Genomic DNA, 17,415 nt, shown 5'->3' on the forward strand with positions numbered 1-17,415 from the left:
GCCTCAGATCTTGCTTTCTTTTCGTTGCTATCACATCAAATCCAGTAAAAGTACTTTTCTCTATTTTAATGGAGTCTAAGTTTTTCTTTCTTGGATTTTGAATGGAGGCACAGTTGACATTAAGCAAGATCTCTCTCTTTTTTTTACCAGCCCACCCAGAGATTAACCTCTATTGAGGGGACTGAAAGAAAAAAATGCCTAACTCAGCCAGCGATCAAGAAGATCTGAGGGCTGCTGGATCTACCGCTTCACAGCTTCTTGGCACTCAAGAGGAGGCTGAGCTGCTGTCGGGGCAGATTGAAGAGAAACTGGTGGTCTGACCCAAATGGCCTTTGGGAATAGGACCGATGAGAATGTCGGAGGAGCTTCCCTCTGGGATGACAGCTGCCAGACACCGGCAGGGAGAAGCTGCCTGGCAGGAGGAAGATAGAGAAGACCTTCTGCTGACCCAAGCTCTTCATTTATTGAACAAAGCTCTTGAGGGTCAAAGAGCTAAAGAAAGGTATGCAGTGCCTGTGTGTGAAGAGGCTGGGGAAGAGAGGAGGGGAGCAGAAGCCCTTGAAGCCCCAGAAGTGCTTTCCATAGCCCAGCTAGGGCCAGCTCAGGTAGCAGGAATGCCAGTGGCTGCAGTAGCCCAAGCCCACCTTGCGGGGCAGGGTAGCACCATGGAGTCGTCAAATTCCAAAAGTTCCTCCACTGGAAGTAAAATACAGAGGGGATCCCAAGGAATTGAGATTCTTCCTAGCCCAAGTCTGGAATCATATGGAGGAATATGGGGATAACTTTGCCTCAGAAGCAGCCAAAGTGAGATGTGTCACCAAAGCCCTAGAAGGGACTGCAGCCCAATGGATGGTCACCCTTTACAATGATAATGCCCCTCAGCTAAGAGACTATGACATGTTTATGGCAGCCTTATGCACTTGTTTTGAAGATCCCCTTGCTGAACATAAGGCAAGGATTAGGATGAAAACCATAAACCAGGGGAGAAGGTCAGTAGCTGAATACACCCAGGATTTTCGAGAGTTGGAGTGCCACATGCGAGGTTGGTCTCAAGAGGCCCTGATAGAGGCTTTTAAAGATGTGCTAAATGAGGATGTCTATCAAAGCTGTATCTCCAGAAGAGATCCTAGAGATCTGCAGCATCGGTATGTGTTGGCAGTTGATGTGGAAATTGATCTGGTGGCCCCAGCTGGAGCAAGCCTTCACCAACCACTCCCCAAGAGCTGCCTAAAGTTCAAAAGAGTGGATTGGCTGTGAAACCCAAAACCATTGCATGCTTTCGATCTGGGAAGGAGGTTCACCGAGCTGCAGATTGCCGCACTAAATTGGATGCTAAAGCAACAAGGGAAGAAAGTTGAAAAAACCCCAGCCAAGCCACATGAGATGGCCCCAAAGGTCGTGGAAGTCATTGAGTTCGCTCCTCCAGGAAGAGAGGACTTGGGAACTCCGACCCCTTCGGGCGAGAGCAAGTCCAACTCCAATGACAATCCTCTGGTAAGTCAACAAGTGGGCCCCAGGACCATCCCAATGGAATTAAGGATACCTTCGTCCGGTTCCTAGGGGAAAATGTTGGCTCTGCTGGACTCTGGGTGTATTAGATGCATAATTAGCTCAGAGGTCATGGATAAACTGGGGTTGAGACTAAGAACTTTGAAAACTCCCATAGCATTTTGTCATAGTATTGTGTAAATACACAATACTATTTTCATTAAATAACAATTATCATGTAATAGGTCCATTTTTCACTGATTCCATTGGCCATACTGACTATCAATGATAAAAATCAGAATAGACAGAAACAGATGAAAAGTACCGGTAATAAGCTGGAATAAGTTGCAGTAAACAATTGAAAATAACTAGAATACAGGCTTCCTCTTTGGTCTGAAATACTACTATTCAGAGCACCAAAGAAAACAGAGCAATACTTCACTATTTTGCTTATCATTGCTACTTAGCAACCAGAAGCAGTGCTTTCAATATGAAAGATGTGATGTACAGGGTTTAAATTCTACATTTTAGATTATTCAAGGGGAAAAAAAGTAAATGAGATAAACTGGGCAAGAAAGTAAAAAAGCAAAAAAAAGTGTGGGAGAAAATTAAAAAAGGATTAAACAGATAGGAGAGGGGGAAACATTTAGTGGAGAAGTTGTTTCAGGGAACAGGGATTTCAATTATAAATTGATATGTTAAAGGTAATTATCATATGGCGGTGCAGTGGTTAGAATGCAGTACTACTGTGGGCTATTTCTGCTGACTGCCGATTGCCAGCACTTTGGCAATTCGAGTCTCACTGTCTCAAGGTTGACTCAGCCTTCCATCCTTCCATCTGTCAGATCCCTAAAAAAGTGATACTGCCATTCAATTGGGAGAAGGGAGGTCTTGGATTTGAATCAATTGTATTGCCTGTGACAAATGGTATTTTTATAACTGGTATCCTGGCACCTAAGCAGTATGAGATTACCTACCTCTTGGGGAGATGGACAGCAGGGAAAGCCATGCTAATGCCAGCAGAAGGAGGGTATGGGAATGTTTACTTATATGTTTTCTCAGAGCGACAGGGAAATAACATCTTCAAACCTAGGGAGTGGCTGAATTAACATTCTGGCTAAAAGGAGGGGTCTCTTAGGCTTTAATTGTACTTGTCTTGCCTAAGGGTAGATAGATGTTCCTTTGGATCGAATGCTGTCACTTCTGCTTAATAAAAACTTTCTTTTAAAATCCTTTGTTTCAAGAGTCTTCACTTTCTTAAGTAAGAAGAAGAGGTTGGTAATCTCAAACAATCCCTGATAGTTTGGGGCAATATGCTGACTGTGTAAAACGCTTAGAGAGGGCTGTAAAGCACTGTGAAGCAGTATATAAGTCTAAATGCTATTTCTATTATGGTACATTCACCACTAATTTGAAATTAAAGGTGAAAACTGCAACCTAAGCATGCATACCTGAAATTATTTTAATTTGGTAAGATGGACCAGACTGTCATTGTGTTGTACTGATTATAGCAATAGTCAGTTTAAATACTTATAAAATTGGATGTTTAAATGGCATGTCTTTTAAATGTATTTGCTGGACATTTTATTGCTTTTGCTATATCTGCTGCTATTGTAATCTACAATTAAAATAGTCATTAAATTTTCATTACTGTTTATAGTACATGAAATGTAAGGACATTTCTTGTAGATTTGTTCTTTGTTTATTGTTTATAATACTAAACTTCATGAATATCACCTGAGTGTCATCCTTTAAAAAGAAAAAAAATCAACAAAGTTGAACAATTTAATATACAGCGCTACCTCAGTACTCATTCTCAATTGGTTCTGAGAAGTATGATTACAAAAAATGCTAAGTACCAAATAAATTTTTCCCATAAGGAATAATGTAAAGCCACAAAGCAGCTGACAGCCACAAGTTCTAGCTTATGCATTGAGTACCAAACAAATTATGAATATTGGAACAAAAATTTTACACTAAAATGCATTGAGTACCAAATTTGATGTTTCAAAAGTTGAGTACCAAGGTACCACTGTATAGCATTCTTTTAAAGTATGTGAGAGACCAATAAGAAAACAAGTTATGTTCTTATAACTTCCCATTCACAATTCACCTCTTTGGATTCAAAAAGCAAAAATGATAAAATTGAAATTACTACTGTGCATCTTTGCATTTAATGTTGATAGAACTGCAAGTTGTGTCGTGTGCCCCTCACTCAATTTTATGTGAGTGATATTAACAGTATTGGAAAATATATTATCTAGCCTTATAGGTTTGAAAGATAATGTCTTTATTAAACTTTAATAGGGCCAAGAATTAAGGATGCACAATTGCCAAATCTTAAATGTGTCTCTAAACCAGGGATGTCAAACTCAATTTCACTGAGGGCCTCATCTGGGTTGTGTTTGACCTTGTGGGGCCAGGGGGCATGGTCGGGGGGCAAGACCAGCTTGAAGTCATTCATGTCAGGAGCACCTGTAGTGGCACAAATGCTCTGCCAGTGAAAATGGAGCTCGAGAGGGTCACGTGCGGCCCTCCCAAGCTCCATTTTCACTGGCAGAGGCACTATGGGCCAGTTCTTCACTGTTTCCAGGGAGGCCCTGCGGGCCAGATCTAAGCACCCTGAAGGCCAGATCCAGCCTGTGGGGCTTGAATTTGACACCCCTGTTGTGTAGCAATTATCTTCTTTCCTGAATTGAAACTGGTTTTTACACATAAATGTGATAATATGAAGCCAAGAAAAGCAGAGAACTGGGACAGAATGTTAAATTAAGATTAAAAACTCCAACCCTTAGAAATGGTTCTAATTTTGTCTCATTATTTCTTTGTTCTCTAGCACAGTTGACATTAAGTGAAAAGTCTATCAGTCATTCCATTAAACAATCTTTCTTTCTGATTCCCCTCTGGGTTTAGGTGTTGCAGCTCAAGCTTCTATTTGTGCCACAAAAGCATGTAAAATTATGGGGTCCTTACAATTATAATGGCAATGTTAATTAGCAGCTATGAATGCTCAAGTTTTCTATCCCATAGAGCAGGGGTTCCCAACCTGGGGTGCTCACACCCCCTGGGGTGCGAGATGATATTCCAGGGGGTGCGAGAAAAGTCCTGGTAAATAATAGGATGTTGGCTATATGTTGGCATTTTTATTTTCTTTTGCAATGGATTAACTTTGAGCAAAATATAAATTTCAGGGGGTGTGAGGTTCGAGTGAAATTTCTTTAGAGGTGCGGGGCGAAAAAAAGGTTGGGAACCACTGCCATAGAGTCTCTAGTCTAGTCTTGTTCTCACTGCAAAAAATAAACTTTCCATGGTCACACAGATCCAACTCTAGATTTTTCAAGGGAGCATATGTTGAAAAACTGAAAAGTCAATCAGAAATTAGCCTACATTTGCTTTATTTACTGTGTTATAGGTGATAATTTGGTTATTACACCTGAGAATATAAAGAGCCGAAATGAAGCCATTTTGTGTTCGCAGTCTGAACTTTTAAAGTTCAGAACATTTATGTAATGTGTTTTCTGCTAGAAATTATACAATATTGCAAAACTATGTACTTGACATAAGTTAGAGGTATGTGCTGGGGCGCTCTGACATTAGATGTCACATTAAGAGATATTAATGGCTTTCTTATAATCTTCTGGAATTTGAATAACGGGAACTCTGACTATAATGAGAATGTTGGGAGTTTTCCATGGAAGGTTGGAACTTTCTTATGAAAAAACGTTGTATAACTTCCATATATGGAAAACAGGAAGTGTTATGTAACCATGTGATTTGATAAACCTATATAAGCTGTATTCACTAAATGGAAGTGTCTCCTTCCTCAGAGAAAATTGTTTTTTTTTCTGGAGTAAAGGGGTCCATACTGCAGTATTTTCCCTAATAAAGCATCCTATGGATCAGATTATCAAAAGTCTGTTGATTCATTTTTATGTACTTCTCACATACTGCTTCAGGACCAGAAGTGGTATTCAGCAGTTCTGGAGAACCAGTAGAGGAAATTTTGAGTAGTTCAGAGAACTGGCAAATACCACCTCTGACTGGAGATTTTACAGTATCCTTCCCCTGCCACGCCCACCAAGCCACGCCCACAGAACTGGTAGTAAAAAATTTGAATCCCACCACTGTTCAGATTGTGGCAGGGGAAGGCTGATGGTTCTGATGTTCTCAGAACTTACTACTATTTTAAAAAACTCATACAATGTTTGTTGTCAGCAATACATGTAATAATTATTCACAATTGGGCTGTGCCAAATAAGTTGACCTTATATTCATGCAACAAAGAACAGAAGAATGTTAAAAATATTCCTCAGTCTGATGTAATAGCAATGTTAAAAATATTCCTTAGATTGACTGACAAGTTTCTAAATCAGCACAGTAATCATGCTGCTGAAAATGATTGCTTATTCTGCCTAAGCATTGTTCTATGGATAATACATTGAAAGAAGTAATTAATGTTGCCAACAGTGCCTAAAAATATCCAGTTTTATATATAATCATTTCAAACTCGATATTTTAAGTGAATATTTGAATGTCATCAAGCTTTTCCTTAGGCAGAATTTGGAACAACTGCAAGAAGAGGTTTTGAAGAAAATTTTTCCATTCCTTTGTAGAAAGTTAGCACCCATCCCTTTCCTAGAAGAATGAAATATTCTAGGAAATTTTAAAAAGGCAGAATATTTCCCCTAAAAGAGACATAGAAATCTTAAGGGACACAGAAACTCAGCCCCAGCAGATATTTTGGTGCCAGTTTATTTACAAGACAAAAGACTGGGCCATCTTATCTACAACACAAAAGACCTTCAGCTCCAGGGTGATAGCATTACCACTCACTCAAGATCCAAACCAAGACAAAGGCATTAAGCCATAATAGGAATTGCCCAAAGCCCCTTCATTAAATCAGTCAGCAAGATTCAACCAAGCCTGGGACTCAAGACAACCGACAAAGTTACCCCTGCATAGCCCCATGGGAGTCTGATAACCAATCAGAATACATTTCTTTCACAGGAGCAGGAAGCAAGTTCAAGGCCCAAGAGAGTGTATAAATATATCTCACTCTCCATCCATGTGGTCAGCTACCCAGGACTTCAAACCATGTGGTCCCTTGGTGGGATTCAAAAATTATTTACTACTGGTTCTGTGGGTGTGGCTTGGTGGATGTGGTGTGGCTTGGTGGGTGTGGCTTGGTGGGCATGGCAGGGGAAGGATACTGTAAAATCTCCATTCCCACCCCACTCCAGGGAGAAGGTTGCTGCAAAATCCCATTCCCTCCCCACCCCACTAACCTGCTTTCCAGCTCCGTTCTCCTGTGTAGGGCAACAAAAGGAGACCCAGCCAATCAGCTGGGACTTGGGAGGCAGAGAATAGATGGGGGCAGGCCAGTCAGAGGTATTTGCCAGTTCTCCGAACTACTCAAAATTTCCACTCTCCAGAACTGTTCAGAACCTGCTGAATACCATCTCTGATGTGGTCTTGTCCACCATTAAACCAACTTTCCAATCAGCCTCCATGTTTCCAATGTCTTTCTTCCCACTTGGAACTGAACCCAGATGGACATTTCTTCCAACACCTTATTCCACATTCTTCATTAGAAATAACTTTTTTCTCAACTTTTCTCTTACATTTTTGTCATACTTTAAAACAATGAAATTCAAAAAATTGAGTTATTCCTTCCTTTGACCTTTAAAAATGAGGTATTAAATAAGTGCTGCTGCTCATATGAACCTACAGTTGATTTTGAATAAAACATACAATATTTAAGTCATGTTTATTTTCTTTGTTGTATCAAAATATTGGTCTTTTCCTGTTTATTGTACAGCATGCTTCTGAAAAGGTCTGAGCACACAACCTGATCCTGTGTAATTTTAATTTTCATTCAGTTGATTCAGTCAAAAAGTAATTTAAATATGTATTAAGTCAGTCTTGATAGAAATACTTTTAGAATTGTGTAGTTACCTAAGCAGATTCAATTTCTGCAATAGAAAAGACATAAGATGTAAAATAATCTGAAATGTTTTATATTATTTTAGACAGTAAAGGAAAAGCCCAATTTATCTGGAAACAGAACACTCTTGCTTATTTATTCCATTATTATTTGGAGATAAGCTGCATGCATGATTATTTAGGGAATAATATGCTGGTCATGTTAGGTTTTAATAAGTTATTTCAATTTAAGCTAAGGCTATGCCCACATTCCTATTTTATATGAATGTATTTATTTTTTTGAAACTTTTGTATAATATTGTTTATATTGACAGCTCCTCTGACAATATAAACCGTTTACAAGAAATCTTCTTAACATTAACCTTACAATTAAAAAAAATGATCTACTTCTGAGTAGATGTATTACAGTTTTATACAGTTCTATAGTATGGCTCTTTACAGTCAAAGCTAAGTAAAACTCAACCAGTAATGAAACCTATGAGAGCCAGTTTGGTTTAGTGGTTAAGTCACAAGGCTAGTGAGTGGGAGACTGTGGGTTCAAATCTCATCTTAGCCATAAGATGTCTGGGTAATTTGGAGCAAGTCATTTTTTCTCAGCTCAACTGACTTCACAGGGTTGTTGTTGTGGGGAAGATGTTTACTACCTTGAGTTACAAGTAGTCCTTGACTTACAATACTTTGTTTAGTGACTGTTCAAAGTTACAACGACACTGAAAAAAGTGAATGAGAGAGTTAAACTTGGACAACTAGCTGGGAAGTTACTGAGCAAAAGCCCTGTGAGAGGAACCCTTACCCCTGGAAGCAAGTAGAGGTTCTTCAGGACTCTCCTGAGTCCGAAAACTGTGAACGAAAAAAAACCGGTAACACGAGATGTCCATACTCACTGCAGGGAGCAGTAGAGTCCTCCCAAGTGCCCTTTTGGTCTGAAAACTGCTAGGCAGGAGAATCCTTAACAGGAGGTATCCATACTCTGATAGGGAACCAGAGTCCTCCTGGATCCCTTTTTGGTCCGAAAATGTTTCACTTAAATGTTTCACTTAACAACAGAAATTTGGGCTCAATTCTGGTCATTAGTCAAGGACTATCTGTGATTGTAAAAATAATAAAAGCAGGAAACAAACAAACAAGCAAACAAATAATCTAAAATGGCCTTGGAGAAAATATTAGTAAATATTTTAGTATTAGCAAATCAAGCCAGAAAATCTTAATGAAGTGCATCCCCCTTTTTCAATAAAAGTTAACACAATTAAAATGAAATGCAGAACACTTCCACTACTTCTGGGGCATGCTACATGTTACATTTGTGTAGCATTAACTTGATCAGGGGTGTCAAACTCAATTTCACTGAGGGCCAGATCAGCATTGTGGTTGTCCTGGGGCTGGGGGAAGGAGGGGAATGGCTGGGGTGGTTGCAGCCAACTGGGTGTGGCCAGCTTGACGTTGCTCATGTAGATAGTACCTGTGGGGGGCGGGCAGGGTTGGAGAGGGAATCCAGGAATCCTGCAGGATGAGATGAAGTGAGGAAGGGGACAGAGTAGCTACAGCCAGAAACTGGGCCACCATGTGCTTACTGCCCTTTGTGTGCAGGGGGGATGGTTTCCGGCTGTAGATGTAGTCTGCTGGCCTCTCAGCTAGTACATGCTGTGGCTTTAGAGCAGTGGTTCCCAACATTTTTTTCGCCCTGCACCCCTAAAGAAATTTCACTCGAACCTCACACCCCCTGAAATAAATAATAAATAAAAATGCCAACATATAGCCAATATCCTATTATTTACCTGGACTTTTCTCGCATCCCCTGGAATATCGTCTCGCACCCCAGGTTGGGAACCCCTGCTTTAGAGTCTGCTACCACAACCGGGCTGGCCATCCATGCAGTAGGCAGAGGCAAGGGGGAGGAACATAATGAAGACAGCTATATGCACTTACTCTATCTCACTGTCTGTTTTAATTCGCAGTTGGAGGGCAGGTCACTGCTGGCCATCTTCTCGGCCACTTTGCGGGTCTTGCTCTTGGCCTCCGCATGGAGCTTGTTCCCCTCATGTTATCAATGCACCTCAGCCCTCCCTACAGTGGTGCCGACATGCATTGGGTGCACAAGAGCGGTACTTTGCCAGCAGGCCCGGCAGGAAGTGGGGGAGGGCATGGTATTTCCCCTCCCGCTACCAGACCCAACATGCGGAGCCCAGCTGGACTTTCCCAAAGCCCGGTGGGTGGCAGGGTAGGAAGCGGCACCTGTCCCAAGGCTGGAGGAAGAGGGTCTTTCCGTGAGACATGGGCCTTTGAGCCCCAGGCACCGGTTAGGGCAGTGCCCTATCAACTCAGCCCACTGCTTACCAGGTGTCTCCATGGGGCTGAAGTATCCCAATCTATGCATGGGCACATCTTTATAGAGTAGTGAAGACTCATTGGGTGGAGTCCCTGCCACCATCCCCTGCACTGTCTCCTCCGGGTTTGTTGGGAAAGGTCTCTGTGGAAGAGACATGGCAGATGGTATCTGTCACCAGGGGCTGACCTGCTTCATGGGGTTGTTGGTAGTGCTGGAGGGTGGGATCTATGCAGTTCTCAAGAGCACGGGATGCGGGACCTGGAGCTCCTGTCAGTGGCTCCTCTCATTTCAGCCTCACCTCCCAGGCCTCCTGCAACAGTGCTTGAAATGGCTAAGGTATGCCTTCCAGGAATGCCGGCCCAGTGAGGAATTTGCCTGCCATCCTTGACTCAGAACAGAGATGCGGTGGGGAGGCGGGCTGCAAGACAGAAGGCTGGCTTTAGCAGGACCATTTCAGTCCTGGGAATGGGTCACACCCTTGGGGGCTCCATTTAAATGAGCTGCATTAGCTGGGCAGCACCCCGAAAATGCTCTGGGGCAGGGCAGGATTCAACTCTCCCCACCAAGCAGCCCCAGTGAAGGGGGAACATCTACCCCTGACAGCTCCTGAGTGGCAACTCTTCTGCTGTTTGGCAGACCTACCCAGCCCAAAGGAGGCAAAGCAGCCAGCTAGAAAGGCCAAGTAGAGGTGGTAGAGCAGGCCCAGGCCTAAACGACAAGTGGGGAAAGCTTGATCTCCATCGGTGTCATGGCCGCACAAGCCCAGCCAGGATTGTGTGCCTCCCATCTCTACTGGGCCTGGGGGGGAGGGCATTGTGCCACTACAGATTCAGCTTTTCCCACATGTAGAGGCCGACTTTTGCCGCCATTGCTGCTTGGCAGACTCTCCCAGCCCAAAGGAGGTGAAGCGGCCAGCTAGAAAGAGTACCCAAGCCCAGCAGGTAAGTCGGCCACTGGGTGTGGGGAAAGTGTTGGTGCCATGGCCCCCTAGGCCCAGCAGAGATGGGGGAGGCACACGATCCCTGCCTGGACATGGGCAGCCATGGCGCTGATGGGGATTTGGCTTTTCCCACTTCCAGTGGCTGACTTTTGCCTGCTGGGCCTGGGCATGCTCTACCACTTCTACTTGACCTTTCTAGCTGGTTGCTTTGCCTTCGTTGGGCTGGGCAGGCCTGATGCTGCGGGTGGTGATGGCAGCGGCCTAAAGGACCTGCGCAAACTGCTGGCAGCCTCTGAGGTGCGTCAGGTACATGAAGGGAACACCCTCCAAATGTAGGCCAAGGACAAGACCTGGGGGGGGGCGAGATGACCAGCAACCTGCTCTCCAACCACAAGCAAAACCAATGGGATGGAGGAGGGGCAATGGTGTCTCACAGCAGCTGCACCACACTCTGCCTCACCTTGGTGGTGGCAGTAGCCAAGGCAGAGACAGAGGGGAGAGGCACGTGGCCTGCCCTATCCCAGGCATATGGGATGGAGCAGGCATGTCTGGTGATCCTCATCAATTCCTCCCAACAAGCCTGCTTCTTGGGAGGCCACGTGTGGAGCCCCTGCTGCGACACCTTTCCCCCTCCACGCGCACACAAATATACACCTGAAAGGCCAGAGACACTGGTGCAGGTACAGTGCTTATCTTCAACCTGGTTACATCCACGCCAGGATTGGGTGGGCCGGCCCGAAGTAACACTGGCTTACTGCTTGTGTGCATGCCGGGATGGTGTGGGTCGCGCCAAAGTGACATGCGGGTGAAATCCGACCACACTGTAGACCAGATCCAGCCCCCGAGCCTTGAATTAAGAAAATGTGTGCTAGTTTTGGGCTTTAACATCTAAGTTTTTTTAAAAAAAACTCAGGTAAAAGTAGTCGGTCATATGAAAGATGCAAGTTCTAGTTACAAAAATAAAAGTTTTTGGAAAAGGACAGCAAACCTTTTTTAATGACAAAAATAGGTTTATCAGGCTCCCATTCTAATCCCTCTAGGTCTAGAGACAGAATATTTAAGTTAACATAATGTATTATGTAATACTTGTAATCAGATTTGTTCTGAATCAGCTTTGAATCCACATATTCTATTTTACCCATGATATTATAAAGTGAATTGTTTGCAATTATTGACAATTCTGATAATTTACAGGACTGTGTTTGTTTCAAATTCAAATGTATCTTTACTCAATTGCTTAGAATTGATGTTGTAGAACCAAAAGTTTGTATGTATATGTGCATGCATCTTCTATCTAGAAATTCACTCCAGCCCTTTTAGTGTTGTTCTCTGAGAACTTCTGACATAATGAAGTACGTTCTAAAGCTTATCATGAATTTGCTTAATCTAAATTAATGGTCAAACAAGATATGAGATGTAAGACGAAATATTACACTCTGCTTGGTTATGCTTTAAAAATATAAAATTGTATAGCATTTGGGTGAACACTTTGGTTTGTATACATACTATGAAGATCAGAATGGTTTTAATTTTGTGAATTACATAATACTTTTACTTCTTTGAAAACAAAAAAAATTGCAATCCAACAAAATCATTGAAACCTACAAACTCCTTTCTATGTAAGCGTAGAATTATTTTATTTTTCAAGAGAATTTAGATTGATGATGAAAAGCTTTAAGATACTTCTAATTAATAAAACAGAGTGGACTCAAAGAACATTCCATTGCTGAATACAAAAATATTGCCACTTTAAAAACAATAAGTTAGTTTATTTTATAATAGTTTACACTATTTTTGTCAGACTTTTTCCACTAAATTGTGATGCCTCACTCATGTATGATTTCATAATTTTGCACAAAGCATCTCCAACAACATGTCATCCATATTTACTGTTCCAATAATGGGCCTGAAAAAAAGTTCTGCAATAACACTGGCATTAATTGATCCAAGTATGGAAAGAGCCACATTTAATTTAGCAAATCTGTGCTGGTCTTCTTTGTGAATCAGTCTGACATGTTCATTTAGGGCTTGTTGTGCTTCTTGCTGCAGTCCTTGGATGTACTGCACACAGTGCAGCCCTGGCAATTCTAAAAGGAGAGATGGGAAGAAGAACAGGACATAAATATTTATCTCTTTCACTTGTAATATAAACAATTTATATTGGATCATTTTGCTATTAATAAATTAGTGTACTACATCAAACCTTCTGACTAAGGTTATATATTGAAAGAAGTATGTTATGATGCCGATAGAGTAATATAAAAACAGTTACATGGAAGGTATTTCAATCTACTCACCTCTAGAGATACTAAAACTTCTATGAAAGAAATATTTCTGCAAAAATATATCTTCACATAAATGCACTGACATCTATGTTTAATAAAGTGTTTCACTAAAATTCATTCTTATGTATAAAAATGGTCATTGCAACATTTTTTTTAAAAAAGAGGCTTTCCAAACAACCTGTTAACTCCAATACAACCTGTATTCTGCAAAGGTATTTCTGCAGTTGCATGTAGCAAAAAGGAAGCTCTAAATTAAATTAAGATGTTTACATCTGCACCTCAGCTCAATACTTTGCAATCTTGCATGATAGGATCTCCCTCTTAATTTTGCCACCTAGCACTTGCTACAGGATATATATTATATTTACACCATTTTAGAATTTTTTAGAATAGTTCTATTTTAGAAGACAGCACTGCTAGGTTCTGACTGTTAAAATTCATAGAAAATGGTAAAATGTGAGTTAACACCTGATAAATAACACAGAAACTTGATATGAGTGTTTTTCTCTCTTGTCACTGTTCCTTAAGAGCAACATTATTTACAGTTTTAATAATAAATGACTGTAATCTCAACTAACTTGGATGTTTTAAGATTGCAAATATTTTTTCAGATTATTTAGTTCCTAGTATCTTTAAGCTTAATGTATTCAGTATTCCATTCCACACTACATAATTCAATAAAGTTTAAATCATATCCTTCCACAACACATATCTAAAAATGTTATTCATTAATCAAAATAAACCTTTATTTTTTATTAAATCTTTAAATGAATATCTCATTTGCTGAAGCAAATCTAGGGCTAGTTTTATAACATGAATTTGAGGTAAATTCATTTTTTCCCCTCAATATACATACAAAACAAATCTCACATAGAATTGTTTTTATTTTTCAAAATCCAAACTTAACATGTTTTATAGTTAGCAATATACTGATTATAGTTCCCATGGAGTTTTGGGAAGTAAGAGTTTTGAGTTACTTCGTGTTGTCTGCATACAACCCTTGTGAACTGATATTTGCTTCCACACCAAGTATCATCAGAAGACTGTTTTTTCTAACATTTCAATTCACAAAATTCCAATTCTCACCACGAGCTCTCTATCACCTACTATGAATCCAAGAAGCGTAATGACTACTACTATTAGGCATTTAGCTTAATAAGATTTTAAAAATACAGAATATAGACGCCAGCAATCTAACGCTCAATAGGTGCATTTCGACACCTGCCAGTCCGACTTAAATCCTTAGGTCCAGTTATTGAATTTTTTAAAAAGATTCTTTTGCAAGTATGGGCAAAACTAGACTAGTCGAATTTCCTCCCAAGCTACAGAGGAATACTATTAGAAGGTCAGGCCCTTTCCGTTACCAGGTATCTTCCAGATGAGTTGGAGTTCCCAATGGGAGGTTTAAGGCCAACACAACTGGGGGTCCCCCAACTTCGAGGCCTGTCCAGAGTCATACCCAGGCACTACCAAAAACGGATGGCTTACCCGGATTGAAGAGAACCGTCCCCTTGAGGTAGGCATACTCCTTGGTGCTTATGTCCAAACTCCAACATTTGGCCAAAAAAACTTTGATGTTTTGGATCTCTGCCGCCGACGGTAGCTTGGCGCTGCCGCTGCTTCCACTGCCATTCCCACAGCTCTGCTCCAACTCCTCCTGCGTCTCACGGAGCAACTGGAGCTGCCTCCGCCGCCTCTGCTCTTCATCGCAGTGCTTGTTGGTCAGTATCGTGTGGAGCATGCTGAGCTCCGTGGTCTCTACCGTCTCGAAGTGCACTCGATCCTGGGCCAGCCCCAGAACCAGCAGGGGAGCCCAACAGCTGCGCACCAGCACCAGCTGCTCGTCCAAAGGCAGCTCCTGAAAGCAGGGCACGTTTTTGACGAAGCGCAGCGTTTTCACCAACACGGCCGAAGCCGCCTTGCACGCGACCTGCGGGTGCTTGAGGGCCACGCGCCTCTGCTTGCCGCAAGAGCAGCCGAACGCCGGCGCGTAGGGCCCCTGGCCCGGTTGAGGCGCGGGCTGCTGCCGGCTGCTCTCTTCCTGCTGCTGCTGCTGCTGCTGCTGCTCTTCGCTCTTCAGTATGTTGTAGAGAATGCTGCTCTGTCCCTGGGAGTCCGTGCAGCACCTACATCTGTCCATGCACGCCATATCTCCAAGGGGAGGCAGCAGCGGACTCTGAGGGAGGAAGAGCGGGGAAGCGACGTCCCTTCGGCCCTTAACTTTTATTTATAGTGCGCGGATAACCGCGCTTTGCGGCGCTGCACTTCAAAGGTGCAGGCGCTTGTTACTGGCTGGGAGGAGAGGACAGGGCGGAAAACAAGACGAAAAGCGACCTTAAAAACTCCACCTTCTCCCCTCCCATCTTACCAGCTATAGAGAAAGAGAGCGCCTATATTTGTCTTTGTTCTGGGCTTGCAATCTGCCGCTCGCGTTGCTTGGGAAAATATTTCCTGATTCCGTTGTGCCTCCTCCTAGCCCTCCCCCCAGTTAAAAAATAGCTTCTCGAACAAAACGGAAGGGGCAAAAAATTCAAATCTTTCTACTCTATCACCCCACCCCCCCTCTATCTATTCCTCAGTTGGAGACCTGAAGTTTAGGAAAGCTAAAATAAAAGATAAACAAAGTTCAGGGCATTAAATTGGCACTAAACAGGCTTTTGGGAAAATTAGCCAAGTGCCGTCAGATGAATATTTCTTTCTGGGTTTGCATAAGACGGTTGTAATGGCACAGGCACAGTAATTTAATTATATATATATATATATATATATATATATATATATATATATATATATATATATATATATATATATATATATATATATATATTCATAAACATTTTGAATACAGTGTCAGAAAAAAAAACTCATAAAGCATGCCGCATTAAATATTAACACAGATAACTGTACTAATAATAACACATCATAGTAATAATATCACCAAGTAGTTTTAACTAAGTTTCTTTTTATATTATCTTATTTACAATTTTAGTAGTTTTGATTATAATTATAAACCATCTCTATTTTGATGCATACATTCATCGTGTTTCTTCCTCTAATTTCTACCTCTTGTCTCTAACCTTACATAAAATCTATTCCGTATCAAATAGTATTTGTGTCTTCTTTATCATTTATTTTTAAGGTTAATCTATCCATTTCAGCACAGTCTAAAATTTTCAAAATTACCTCCTCTTCTGACGGGGTATTCTCATTTTTCCAGTATTTTGCGAAGCTAATCCTTGCTGTCAATATATGTAAAACTAAATATGTGGTCCCTTTATCAAAACCCTTTGGTATTATGCCCAGCAAGTGTACTTCTGGTTTCAGGTCTATATTCTGTTTAACTATCTTTTCCAGCCAGCTCCTTATTTTCTCCCATTATTTTCTTGCTTTGATACAAATCCGCCATATATGATAGTATGTACCTGGGATATGGTTACATTTCCAGCATTTTGCAGACAAATTACTAAACATTTTTACCAATCTTGCTGATGATAAACGCCACCTATAAAACATTTTATATAAGTTTTCTTTATATGCCAAGACTATAGTCAATTTATAGTTTCTGTCCCAAAGTTTTTGCCATCTCTCTAATTCTATATTATAACTAAAGTTTTTGCCCATACAATCATTGTTTCTTTGACTTGCTCCTCCTTCATTTTATACATCAATAAGTAATTATATATTTTATTAATTTTTCATCTGTCCCCATTAGTATCTTATCTAGTGCTGTTGGTTCTTTATTGAGACCCCACGTTTTAATGTCTTTCTCATATCTTGATTGTATCTGGAGATATGGCCACCAAGCTAAGTCCACCCCATGACTCTAGTCGTTGCCTAGTTTTTAGTTCAGCATTCTCATTCAAAATATCTTTATAGAATACATTTTTTTCTAGATTAATGAGATTTGGATATAGTAATGCTTCCATAGTAGAGAGCCTGACTGGTATTTTCATGTAATGCTATAATTTATTTTTTCCCATATGTGAAGCAGCACGTTCCTCACATAAAGCCTTTGAAGATATCTGTGCACCGTGCTCCTACCATACCATAGGAAGGCATGCCAACCTAGCTGGAGATCATGTCCCTCTAATAATAACAGCCTTCTGTGTTTCAAATGTATCCACTCTTTTATCCATGACACTTGATAGTATAAATTCCCAGTCTTGGAGACCAACCAATCCCCCCCGCCGTTACTTTTAGATTCCTGCAACATTTTCAATTTTATTCTCGCTTTTTCGCCTTGCTATATGTACTTCAAAATTGTTCTATTTAATTCATCAAAAAAAAAATCTCTAATTTTATTGGTATTATTTGGAATAGGAAAAGTAATCTTGGTAATATATTCATTTTCATGGCTGTTATTCTCCCTAACATAGATAATTGTAGGTTCTTCCACCTTTCCAAGTTCAATTTAATTTGTTGCGTTAGATTTA

At 41.1% G+C, this 17,415-nt stretch overlaps 1 protein-coding gene across 1 annotated transcript; it reads right to left on the reverse strand.

Annotated features, from left to right (window-relative positions):
• Window positions 1-12,231: 12,231 nt before the first annotated feature.
• Window positions 12,232-15,411, reverse strand: NR0B1 (nuclear receptor subfamily 0 group B member 1). The gene is made up of 2 exons (XM_026680413.2): window positions 14,471-15,411; window positions 12,232-12,784 (listed from the first exon to the last, which is right to left on the reverse strand). Exons 1-2 carry the CDS (start codon window positions 15,129-15,131, stop codon window positions 12,540-12,542), a joined length of 906 nt encoding a protein of 301 aa, XP_026536198.2. The 5' UTR covers window positions 15,132-15,411; the 3' UTR covers window positions 12,232-12,539.
• Window positions 15,412-17,415: the final 2,004 nt, after the last annotated feature.

This window comes from Notechis scutatus, chromosome 5 (assembly GCF_049901735.1).
Source record: "Notechis scutatus isolate UNSWTSFEM ecotype Mainland chromosome 5, rNotScu1.2, whole genome shotgun sequence".
Taxonomy (NCBI): Eukaryota; Metazoa; Chordata; class Lepidosauria; order Squamata; family Elapidae; genus Notechis; species Notechis scutatus.

What these genes read in the sequence shown, in the direction of transcription:
- NR0B1 (XM_026680413.2), bottom strand. Translation starts at nt 15,131, where the DNA reads ATGGCGTGCATGGACAGATGTAGGTGCTGCACGGACTCCCAGGGACAG. An exon ending in GACGGTTCTCTTCAATCCGG is followed by an intron (nt 12,785 to 14,470) that starts GTAAGCCATCCG and finishes CTCTCCTTTTAG; the next exon opens with AATTGCCAGGGCTGCACTGT.